The sequence below is a fragment of the Carettochelys insculpta genome, chromosome 1 (assembly GCF_033958435.1).
Source record: "Carettochelys insculpta isolate YL-2023 chromosome 1, ASM3395843v1, whole genome shotgun sequence".
NCBI lineage: Eukaryota > Metazoa > Chordata > Testudines > Carettochelyidae > Carettochelys > Carettochelys insculpta.
The window spans coordinates 32,028,411-32,041,260 of NC_134137.1; the positions used below are offsets into that span (position 1 = coordinate 32,028,411).

Below are 12,850 nucleotides of genomic sequence, written 5' to 3' on the forward strand. Positions count from 1 at the left end.
TTTCAGGCTGATTGTAAACCCCTAGTGGAAACTCCTGCCAGATTCTTAACTGTGGTGCCACTAATAGAGCAGTAATAACACTTATCTGAAATGGAGTGTTAAGCCACTAATTATCTTTGTATACTAAAGAAATTTGTAAAGAGCCATTATTTTCACATTTTTGCAACAAATATTTGCCCTTGCATGAAATGATGGAGATTTGATTAATCAGTAATTGATAATGTTTTAAATATTTCAAAAATAAACATTAAAAGAACTATACCTAATTATATTCCTAAAGTCAAAGTGTATAGGGCTAGCAATAGGTGATCTGTCTAATAAAGTTTTATGTAGGAATTGTCTAGTTTCAAAGCTATAATAATTAGTGTCTGTAATAATGTTTTAATTTATCTGGGTCTGTTAGAATTACTTCCATTTATTGCCCTAGATAAATTTAGTAACTTTATGTTTCACATTTAAAATAGTTAAATTGTCAGTGGTCTGTATTATTTACATGTGTATATATTTCTAGACCAGCAAGCATTTATTTTCAATACATGCTGAACCTCTCTAAACTGAGACTCTCTGGTTCCACAACATCCGTGTTGCTGGATCAGAGAGTACACATGGAGGGCTTGTGCTGGGCTCCCTGGGAGCTTAACTGGACCAGCAGCAGGGGAGTTGGCAGTTGAGATGGTGGCAGGAGGGCTGGTAGTTCTGATGGTCTCCCTGCCGCCAGCCCAGCAGAACTCCCTGGAGACATGTTGTTTACTGTTGCCCACGCATAAGGTAACCAGATTTGGCTGGCCATCCGCATCGTTTTTTCCTATCAATATTACTAAAGTGACATGCACGTAAAGTGAGGTACATGCACAACACTGACTGTGAGAGCCATGTTCTCCCTCTGCATCCAGTCAAAGCACTGCTATAGGTCAGTCAGCATACCCGCTAAATTCTAGATACACAACAGTTAGCAAAATTACTCTACCATGGGAGAGCATCTTGGTTATGACACTCTTGTGGCCCACTGAAATGGAGGGCCACTCATGTGGCCCTAAGGTTGCTCATCACTGGCACAGACATTTGCTAATATAAGGAATGTCTTTTCTTGAACAGAGCTTCTGGTCATTCTGATGCCCTCATAAGAGATTTTGATGTTTATAAATGAAATCTGCAGTGGAGTGTGTGTGAGAAATATTACTTTTGCTTTGTTTTTTTAAAGTACAGTTGTCCAAAGTTATGGCAGCTGCTATAATTGGGATCTGTAGTAGTATATTAAAACAAAGCAATTTTAAGGTAATACTGTTGAAAATTGGAACCATATCCTTAAGATTAATGCTGCTTGGCAGGGAGGAGTTCGCTCTGTTGGTCATTAAATCCTCCTGGTATGCCTCATGTTGAATGTGATTTGTTAGTTATATACATAACCTTTGAAAATCTGCAAATTATTTATGCTCCATTTAACTCAAAATTGCAAACAGTGCCACTGGTAAAGTAACTAACTATTTGTGCTTTCTGCTTTTTAGAACTTTGAAGTGAAAAGAATGCCTATGGTGAAAGTCTATAATGCTGACAATTTTTCTGTTACTCATCATCATCTTTCTGAACCTTACGTGGATAGAGAAATGGACATTAAGCAGGTAATTGACATCGAATATGCCTAATGTATATGCTCTTTTACATCGGTATGATTGTATTGCATCTACGGGTTTTAAATTTGGCAACTGTGATACTAATTTCACAACAGATGTGCTTAAAAATATTGTGATTGGTATATAATAATTAAAATGAATAGGTGTCCACTAATTTGGATTTCAAATGATGAAGACTTGTGACAGTGTACGTTGTGCATATGTATTTGGGCCCCAGTCCTGCAAATACTCACTTAACTACTACGCCCATTATCTTTGGTGGAATGGCTTGCTTGCCTAAAATTACCCATGATTGTTAAATGTTTGAAGGATCACAGTGTAAAGGGCAAATGCATCAAAGTTGGTTTCATAGGCGAAACTTGAAAATGTTTCTATGTTATGGCCTGTGCATTCTTGTTTGTTGTTTTCACATTAACTTTTTTCAACTCTGAGCAAAACTCACAGAATGTGTTTATCTTCCATATGAGTCTGAAAAGACTTGTTTTCTCTGTTGTTAAAAAACAAGCCTCTGTAGGCTAGAATGAAATAAAATGTAGAGCACTGTCTGCATTCAGCATTAAGCCTTATATTGAATGAAAAGTGCTGAGAGGTTTTTGGTGTAGTCAAGCTATTCTAAACGTTGCCTAAAGGATTTTGCACAGTAGCACTTCAGGCATCTCATAATGAAAGGATTATAAATGTAGTTAAATACATGTGCCTTTTTCAAAAGTATAATAGCAATTTTGTACTGTTTCAGTTGACAGTTGTATACTTCCCATGTTGTGATAGCCATTCATAACTACATTTAAAGTAGTCTGGCTGAATAATTGACTACAGAAGTACTCCTTTAATGTCAGCTTCTATATTTTGAGTCTTCACAGTTCTTTGATGTTTGAATTCTTACTAATTGACTACCAGACAGATGCTCGACTAGCAGCTGAAGAGGAAGCAAAGCGTCTGGAAGAACTACAAAAGGAAGAAGAGAGAGAGAGGAGAGAACAGCTTGAAAAAGCGCATCTGAGAGGAAACCATGCCTTGAAGATGGTCCACTTGACACAAGTAAGGAAAATAGGAATGTAATTCATAAATATCAAAATGATCAGCAATAAAAATAATTAGTTCAAATTACTACATGCTGACTTCAGGAAAGACCTTGGAATAGTGAATGTTTTCAGAATGCATATCCTTAAAAGCAAACTGTTCTGATTTTGCTCAGACTTGCAACCAGAAAGTTCAGAAGGTAAAAAACAGATCTCACAGGGATTTGAAATTTAAAAGGATGCTGTACATAGTTCAAGTTGTGTGGATAATTTACAAATTTTACAAAACCTGGTATAGCATGTATTAAAACACTTGAAAACAAAAGAGTTATCGTTATGTTTTGAGTTGCAAATGCTCGAAAAAGAATATTGAAATCTGTGTCCATGTATAAGAAGTGGAACTGGAAATTTTGTTTTTAAAAGAGATATTGTTTTTAACTAACATTGCACTCATAAAATCTTATACATAGTAAATAATGCCTGAGATGGATTTGGAAAAGAAATGAAGAGAATGAGCTATTTGTTTTGGAAAGCTTGCAAACTCTTCTTGTACATTCCTGAGTTCTTCGCTTCAGAGCAACTTGTCTTGATTTGTGAATACTGCATCCTTTTTAATTTAAAGGTTATATGAATTAACTGCGTAAAGTGGTCAAACAACTGGTACAATTTAAGCAGATTCAAAGCTTAAGCATTTCAGAACCCCCTTTTTTCTTAGTGCTTTAAGAACTTTTAGTTCCTCTACTAACATTTAAAAAGATGTAACTTTCTAAATTAAAATGTTCATAAAACTATTATACTGATTTTCTTCAACTCTGGATTAAGCTTTAGTGAAAGATAATGTTTCTGCCTGAGTTGGAAAATCAATGGGATGGATGATTTGTATTCACTTATGCACGTTTCAAATTTTACTTGTCATCTACAGAAGCCTTAGTGTATGTTTACACTTACGGGAAGATCAACATGCTGGTGGTTGATTTTCCAGGGTTTGGTTTTAGCATGCCTAGTGGGGATGAGCAAAATCAAACTGTCGTGGCACCACCATCGATACTGGTACACCTGGTGAATCTGAGGAGTAAGGGAAGTCAGTGGAATAGTTTCTCCCATTGAGCTCCTTTTGTATGGATGATGGCAAGTAACCATTTTGTCTAAATCAACTCCAGCTGCACAATTCTTATAGCTGGATTTGCGTATCTAAAATTGATATATATATTTTTTTTTTAAAAACCTCTTAGATTACACCTGGTCTATTTTAAGGCAATATAATCAGCCTTTCTTCCTACTTTAATCCTCTCTTCAATGCTAAGTGAACATTGAAAACTAAATATTGAAACATTTTATTTTAGGCAAAATACAATACTTCTAAAGATTTAAATATGAACTATGCTTGATATTAAGTAATAAAGTTTGAACCGCTAATCCAGCACACTCTGGTACAGCAATATCTGTAGTCCATCATGAGTTTACTTAGCCTAATATCCACTTATCATGGGTATGGCCAAGTTTTCCGTGGTCCCACAAAGTTACTTTACAGCAACCAGTCCTTGCTCTCAGTGTTCTTTGCTGTTGTTTAGCTGTAATTTATCCCGAATGTCTTCTAAGAGCCCAGTAGGCAGTGGAAACGTTGTTGATATGCTAGACAATACTGACACCCCATGGTTTGGCAAAGTCTATCATTTGGCACTAGTAAGGTCCTGAGGGTGCTGGACTAGCGAGATTCAACTGGTAGTGAAATTCTTGACTTTGGAAGTTGACATCTAATTCTGAAAAGGTCCTTCACATCCCCATTTAGGGGCAGAGTGATTTTTGATTGTGAATAGTAAAGATGATTGCAAAGTGTTTTTGTTATGTACATAAAACCTAAGCTTAAAATACCTTTAGTGACAAGTTAAGTGAATTTCTTCTCAATCTAGCCCATGACCCATACAGCCATAGTTAAGGTAAGCAGAAATGTTTAGGACTGGAGTCTGTTGATATAAATTTGAAGTAGTACTGTTGGCTGGGTGTTTCCATTGAGGGTCCAATAATTTTGGAATTCACATCTGCCTTAATACAAAATAGGCTGATCATTTAAGTACATTGTGGATTTTTATGTTTTTTCCCCCAAGATGTTTGAAGATAGGGGAGACCTTTAGAGATGACAAACTATTATATGGGGAGAAGGATTTAACTTCTTAAATTGTTTACTAGCAGTAGGTTATGTTTGTGATATAATGAAATTATATTTAGAGTGTCCAGATCACATACTTTTTTCCAGACACTCGACGTCTCATTGGGTATGTAGGTTTGAGGCAGAAATTTGATTTTTTTTTTTTTTTTTTTTTAATTATCTTTCAGTGAATGGACCCAGGTCTTACTGATTGTAGATCATCTACTGCTTGCATTGAATATAGAATTTCCAATTGCCTCATGGCTGTTCTGTGGTGCTTATCAGCCAAGTATCTGAGGGTTTCAGAAAGATTAAAGAAGTTGTATTTGTCACAACCCCATGAGGGTGGAGATCATGTTTTTGCAAGTGTAAAACAAAAGCCAGGGAGTTACAACAGTGACAGATTGTCCAACTAATATTTGGAGCCATGGTGATTGGCAAACTTGAGTCATATAAGGCTTGATTTCCCACCCCCCCTCCTTTGGGTTTACTGACATCAGGTATGGATTTGTGCTCATGTTTTGCCTCTTGTTTTTTTTATAATTTGAGAATACTGCAGCATTTTCTTAAAGCGTTTTTCTGCCCCTTTTATCTTACATTAGGAATTGTTTCTGTTTAGTACAAAGATATTAATGATGACTGGAGAATTAGAAAAATTACATGATGAGATAAGTGAAAGTTGAGCTTTTAAGAAAGGAATGGATTTTAGTTACTGTTGTAACTCCCTGGCTTTTGTTTTACACTTGTTTAACTTAACCAGTGTACCCAATTTGTCAGGTACAGTAAGGTCTCTGAGTACGTGAATCCAGAGTATGTGACCCCACTCTTACACTGCTGACCCCCGATTCATACGGTAACCCTTGCTTTACACAGCTTCACGTTCACACAATGTGAAGCTGCTGGGCTTTCAGGCAGCCTGGCTTCCTGCAGTCGCAGGCAGCTACGCAGGCTAAGAGTCCCTTCCACCTACTTTCAAGAGCGGCAGTAGGCACTGCTCTGGGAAGGTAGGGGGAAGGCTTTTAGCTCACCTAGCTGCCTGCCCCTCTGGGCATCCACCCGGGCTATAACCCCTTTCCTCCTGCTTCCCAGAGCAGCGCTGTTTGACAGCCACGCCAGTTCACCCCTGCTGGCTCAGCCCTCCCAACTCCCACTGACCCCAGCTCACCTCCCCAGCAGGGGACTCCAGCTGCACACCTGGGGCTCCCCTCCAACTCATGCAGACCCAGCTCCAAACCCTGTGCCCCAGCCCCCATGTGGTCCCAGATCTCTCCCTGGCACGGCTGGCTCAGCATGCGTGGGGCTCTAAGCTGCCCATACTCAAGCACTACTTCAACTCCTCCCCCGCCTGGTTTAACTTCGCCACGGCCCCAGTTTACACTCACATGCATGGGGCTCTGGCTCCCAGCCCCTGCCACAGCTCCAATCCCCCTCCACTCAACCACCCTGCCCCAGTGCACTCCCTATTCAACCCCCATACCTGGCTCAACCACTCCTTCCCGTGGCCCCAGCTCGCCCCTCCCCCACACTTAGGGTTCCAGCTGTTAGCCACCGCCAGCGTGCACAGGGGCACTATCCCTCCTGCCAGCTCAACCCACCCCTCCCCTGGTTCACCCCTGTTCAATTTCCCCTCTGCCTGGCTCACCCCCACCAGCATTCACTGGGCTGTCAGCTGCCAGTGCATGGGGGACTCCAGCTGTCAGATGCTGCAGGCACATGAGGCTCTAACCCCCAGCTAATGCCCTGCCTCCCCCCGAATTCCCCACAGACCCAGCTCACACTTCCCAGCACGTGGGGTTCTGGCTTCATCCTGGACCTGGGGCTTCAGCTCCAGCCGTCCTACCCACCACCTCTGCAGTCCCGGCTGCAACCCCCTGGCCGGGCTCAACCCCCTCCCCAACCCCCTCCTGCCTGGGTCCAAACCCCTGCAAGCCCCAGTTCAAATGCACCCTCCCACCACCCTTTCTGCTCTAACCCACCCCAGGCTTAACCCCACTGCCTCCTCCCAGGGCTCCAACCCATCCCCCCAAGCCCTTCCTGACTTACACAAGATTAAAGGTACATGAGGGTTGTGTGGAACACAACTTCTGCATACCTCGAGGGATTACTGTATGTTGTCCTGTGGCACCTTATAGACGAACAGATATTTTGGAGCATAAGCTTTCGTGGGCAAAGACCTGCTTCATCATTTCGCCCCTTTGCCCACAAAAGCTTATGCTCCAAAACATCTATTAATCTATAAGGTGCCACAGGACTTCTTGTTGTTCTCAAAGATACAGGCTAACACAGCTACCTCTCTGATACTGTATGTTGTGTGAGCTAATGATATTAGGGGTCATGGAGGGGATTATGGCTACATCTACACTACAGAGATCCTTCGAAATAATCCCTTCCGGAAGACTTCTTTCAAAAGAGTGCATCCACGCACAAAAAAGTGGATCAAAAGAGTGATCTGCTCTTTCAAAAGAGAACATCCACACACCCCCATGTCTTTTGAAAGAACGGGCCAGGGATCGAAAAATCAGGTGCCGTAAAGACTGCTGTTTTGAAAGAAGAGCCCTGAGGAGCATCTACACACACCTTCGTTCAAAAGAAACTTCCTTGGAATGGGAGTGGAAGAGTGCTCACAAAAGGAGCAGCACGTTCTTTCGATTTGCTTTTGAAAGCACACTTTTTGTGTGTAGATGCTCCATGGGATCTTTTGAAAGAGCCCCCTTCTTTCGAAAAATATTTTGGAAGAATTTGCTAGTGTAGACACAGCCTTTGTGTGTGTGTGAGAGAGAGAGAGAGAGAGAGAGAGAGCGCGATCAATTGATCCAGCAAATCTAGGGAAGACCATAATTGAGTTTATTTTCTTACTTATAAAATAGGTGGTAAAACATTTAAAATAAGAATTTCAATGCTGCTTTCCTACATCATGGCAATGTAAAGAGAATACTAATCCAATCTTGAAAAAAGAAAAAACCCTTCAGGTCATCAACTTAATGAAAACCCACTGTTTTTTTCTACAGGGTTCCCCCCTGCCCACGGTCTTCTAAAATGGTAGCTGATCCTTGAGTGTTATTGGCATTAATAAATTAGTGTAAGATATTTAGAGTGATGTATTTTAAGAGGTAGTATGTTACCTGTGTATATGTTTATACTCCATAATTTTGTATTCCAGTGTGAAGCAAGCATTTTAAAAAAATGTGGTGATTAAAGTGTTCTATTAGTGCTAAAGTTATACTATCTAAATGAGAATGCCTAGTTATTAATTGATGAATTTCCTATTTGAAGGATCGTGAAAGGCTAATGAAAGAACTTGAACAGATGCAGAATGTGGACCTGGCACGCAGAAAACAGATTGTGGCAAAGATGCCGCCACAGCTGTTTGAACCTGCATACAGACGCGTGGAAATCAAAGAAGACTGGCAGAGAGAACTGGAGTTTGCCTTTGAAGATATGTACTGTGGAGGCAGGAGTAAGCTATTTTGAAAGGTTGTTAGTCACTGTCAGCATACATTATAGTAAACCCTGGGTTTAATGGACTAATGGGGCATCAGGGGGTGGAGGATGTCTGTTAATGCCAAAAGTCCATTATATCCAAGGGATTATACTGTATGATGATGCACTGACCTTCCCAGCCCATCACTCACTCCTGTCCTCTGCTTCTGCCTCATTTTTCCCCTCACACGTCCAACTCCTTCTCCCAGTTACCAAGAGAGGAGCTAAATGCTGGCCTGGCTGCTTCCGCTCATGCAGCTCTCAGCATTGCAGCTCCTCCGGTTCTAAGCCACCCACGTGAAGGTAAAGTGTGGATGCCCCCACTCTGCCAGCAGGCAGCAGCCTCCAAAACCATGGCTGCTTCTCAGTGCCACTGCAGGCAGTGGAGGACGGGCACCGCCATCCTCCACACGCAGAGGGCTGGGGGAGGAGAGCTGCTGCAGCCCCCTCTCCCAGCCCTGGTGGCCCCAGTCGCTGTGGTGGCCTCTACAGCCCCAGCCACTCAAGCAGCTCCTCCAGCCTCAGCAGCGGCTCTGGTGAATCTCCGCATTTATTTAGGACGAGGCAGGGGTGCTAGCAGACAGCGTTGGTTATTTCCAAAGTCTGTTATATCAGGGCTCATTAAATTGAGGCTTTACTGTATTAAAAAAATCTTTGTAGTTGATGTAAATTAGGTATGATGTTGAAAGAGTCAGAGCATTCTTTGTTTCTTTGAAATGTTTTGGTAGTGTGTTTTTTTAATTTATTGAACCATTCATTTTGGAATTCTTTGAGAGGTTTCTAAATGATTATTTTAATCATAAAATTTAAAGTAGTTGTATTCAGATTTCAGATAGAATGTATTGGTATTTCATATGGCTTCATTTCTTTATTTAGAAATGAAAGGAGATACGATTTTGCATCTTGAGCCACAGCCTTTGCCAAATCCCTGTGATAGGTCTCAAGATGAGGACCTGGATATCTCCCTGGAGGCAGGTGCAGAATATGAAACTCAGTCAAAATTGGATGAGGTGGTACAAAAGGAAGACCAGCTCCTTAGTGAACCAGAGAGTAAGAAATTGCAAGTTTTAACTCTTGAATGGAACATACTTCATTATTTAAGAGTTTCAGCTGTCCTGTAGGAAAAGTATTGTTTTTAAACAGGAATTTGGGGGAAATGTACTAGTTTAGAATGTACATAAAATACCAGACATTATAGCATCTTCATCTCTTTTTCATTAATTAATTAAATTAAAAATAAGAACTACTGAATTTATCTATAATATATATTTGAGAGAGTCAGTCTGTCCGTCCTTGTCTCTGTCTGTTCAAGAACTCCTCCTAAACAGTGAGAGCTAGGACCCCCAAATTTGGTACACTTATAATTTAAAGCAAGACAAATGTTTGGTTGGGCTAGGACAATGGGGTGTAGCTGGAGTGTGATCGTTTCTCATACTATGGAAAGGGAGGGCTCTGCTAGTAGGGAGAATTATACTGTATCATATGCACATGATGGATTATGGATGTTGCTGGACAAGAGAGTGGTGAACTAGAGAGGTTCTACCTGTATATATTAAGAAGGGGGATGAGTTACAATAGCTTTGGAACCACAGCTCTGACTAGTTTAATTTGTATTTAGGTTAGTTAAAGTATTTTTGTAGCTATAGAATTATGTATTATAGGTATGAAATCTTTACATCATTAATAATTTTTAATACTTTCCATTCCAGAGGTTAGAGTGTCATACAGTAACCCCTCGGCATGTGTGATTTTGACATGCACTTAACTCGTATTAACGCGAGGTAAGTGCAGAGCAAAAGTGCTCCAGCCCCTGGCTCCCGCAGCTGGGGGAAGCAGGGGAGAAGCCCCACCACAGCCGTTCTCTGGCCTCTGGGCTCTCCCTGCTGGGCTTCTCCCCTGCTTCCCCCAGCAGGCAGAGAGCTTCTGTGGCATGGCTTCTCCTGGCTGTTTTCCCCCAGCTGTGATGTGATTTCTCCCAGCTGCGGGAGCCGGGCAGGCAGACAGCTGCAGCGGCATGGCTTTTCCCCAGCTGGGGGAACCAGGGAGAAGCCACGCCTGGCTCCTGCAAGCCCAGGGGACCTGGGAGCTAGGCTGCTGCCTGATTCCCTCCCCAGCCCCCCACCCCAACTTACATGAAATTCTATTTCTGTGAGGATGCTCAGGAACGCAACTCTCGCATAACTCGGGGTACTACTGTATGTGCAAAAGTCTAATGAAAAAGAGAACTCCCAGTTTTTATGTCTGAATCCGGTGAATTGTATTGAGTAATATTTAACACTTTGAGGCCTATCCTAAGCAGTTACAGGTTTTGTAAATATAACTAGTGAAATTGTAATACATGCACATTATAAATATTTTTAAAATGGAGCTTTCAGATATGGTGTCTTTTGTTAAGAACCTGTCTTTATTCCCTATCAGGAAGTTTTTTACTGTGTCTAATTAATCCACTTGTATAATACAAACAAATTTTGACAAGGTGAATATCTTACTAGGATGATTTTGCTTACAACCAATGACTTTTTAATGTGAGATGTAACTGAACTAAATACGTACCTTGCTTTGTCTTGTTCTTATACCTTTAAAAGTTTGGAGTCTGTACTCATCAGATATTGAAGAGGGAACAGCATCTCAACCACAATCAAAACTAGTCTTAAAAAAATTACTAAATAAGATCCGGAGCCAAAAAGACCAATGGACTTCAAAATGTGAAGCAGACATTCGAAGTGAAATTGAGACAATTGAGTCAGGAACTCTTGCTAGTGAAGAGAGACGTTTATGTGATTCAGATCCGGGTCATGAACAATGTGCTGATTCAGCCTCTCAAGCCGTAGGTAACTACTGTGTTGCTTCCCAATTAAAATTAAATGTGCTTTGTGAGCAAAGATGGCCTGGCTATGCATGGCTGTGAATTCTGCTTTTTCAATAAGCACTTTTTAGTGAACAGTGTAAAATGTTGCTTTGTTTTTGTTTAGTTTGGAGAGGTACATTTTGCAAAATTTACCGTTAATTTCTAAATTTTTTTTTAAAGTGAATTCTTGAAGCTCCTTGGAGGCTGAACTCACTTTCTCCCATATGTCTCACCAGTAAATTGGAAGGACACCTGTTCCTGGATTCAGTACCTCTTTTGAATTATCTTTAACATGAAATAGATGAGGTTTACTCTTTTATCTGTAATTATTTAGAGCTATTTATTTATCTCCCATTTGCTTCTGGGATGTTAATGGATTAGTGCATGTGACTGATTCTTAGAAGCTAACTAGTAAGCAGTTCAATTACAAGTATTGTAATTATTTAAAAAGTAAATGATGAAGTAACTTTAACATATTAGAATTTTAATTATACAAGAAATGCATTCACAGATAATGTCATTTTTGAAATTGAGCAGGCATTCCCTGAAATTTAGAGTTTGTCTTTGCCATTAAAGCACATTCATGTGTGGTGATTTATTACTTCATCTGTAAGATATGACAAATACACTTGCTAGGGGGTAACAGGAAAGCTTTTCTCATTAATACTAAGAGCCGGGATAACAATGGCAATTCTCAATTGAAATGCTCTATTGATGCTGAGTGGTATTCGTGGAGATACTGAGATGGCAAAAGTGGAGGCGCAACACCCTTCTGCTTGAGGGTAAATGAGGAAAGTCTCTTTTATTTATCTATCAGTGCTGCCTGTAGTGTACACCTCTCCTTCTGTACCTGAGTCCTTGCTACTGTTCTTGTCTTTTCAGTAGCTCATTGAAGCCTTAGAGTATTTTGAGAGAATCATAAATCATAATCAGATTTCATTGATATGTTCCACAAAGCTATGAATGAATTTGGGGGGAGAAAAATGAGAAGTGTTTGCTCTTCTTTTAGAAAACTTGTGGGTTGGAATATATAAGTACTGCTTCAGGAGGGTAGGTGAAGGAGGAGGACCCCTTCCCCACCTCCCTCCATCAGGAAGACAATGAGAGAAGATAAAACTCTCCATCTGTGAAATTGTTGTGTAAACTACAACTAGTATAAAGGATGGGGTCCCTCAGCAAGATCCAGGGATATCTGGATGAGAAGTGTCGTTGCTCGCCATCCGAAGAGCCAGTGGGGATGGGTTGGAGGAACTTGTCATTAGGATGTTTTCCTTAGACTCAGTTAGGGACGCCTGCCCCCAGCTAAAACATGGGGTTGACCCTGTCATGCCTAAATTAGTACTTAGTAATATCTAAGTTTACTGTTCTGGTTAGTAGTTCCCAAGCTCTGACATGAGTAATATTCTTGACTGGGCTATCTGTTGAATACATCCATATCTTTCAGAATCACCAGCAGTGGAGCATACTGTTGTAGCAGGAAATTCAGTTCTAATCCACCCTCAAGAACAAGCAACCAAAATTAGAATGGAAATAGCAAGACAAAAAGAGGTATTCTTGTAACTTTTCAGGGGCCTTTAAAATGTGCATTTACAATATAGTTGCTGTATTTCAAACCTAAGAACAGCCATCTTAGGTGAGGCCAATGATCCATCTAGCCTGGTATCCTATCTTCCAAAAGTGGCTAGTGCCAGATGCTTCAGAGGGAATGCACGGAATAAGGTAATTT

The 12,850-nt window shown here is 40.8% G+C and overlaps 1 protein-coding gene across 4 annotated transcripts in view; it reads left to right on the plus strand.

Moving 5' to 3' along the window:
• The window catches only part of CEP295 (centrosomal protein 295), a 74,341-nt gene that overhangs the window by 17,106 nt on the left and 44,385 nt on the right, over positions 1 to 12,850 (plus strand). For all 4 annotated transcript variants that reach the window (XM_074984118.1, XM_074984110.1, XM_074984127.1 and 1 more), the window contains exons 6-11: positions 1,506 to 1,619; positions 2,529 to 2,669; positions 8,070 to 8,253; positions 9,153 to 9,326; positions 10,862 to 11,107; positions 12,569 to 12,672. In XM_074984118.1, coding sequence (XP_074840219.1) covers positions 1,506 to 1,619; positions 2,529 to 2,669; positions 8,070 to 8,253; positions 9,153 to 9,326; positions 10,862 to 11,107; positions 12,569 to 12,672 — 963 coding nt within the window. The remainder of the gene's footprint in view (positions 1 to 1,505; positions 1,620 to 2,528; positions 2,670 to 8,069; positions 8,254 to 9,152; positions 9,327 to 10,861; positions 11,108 to 12,568; positions 12,673 to 12,850) is intronic.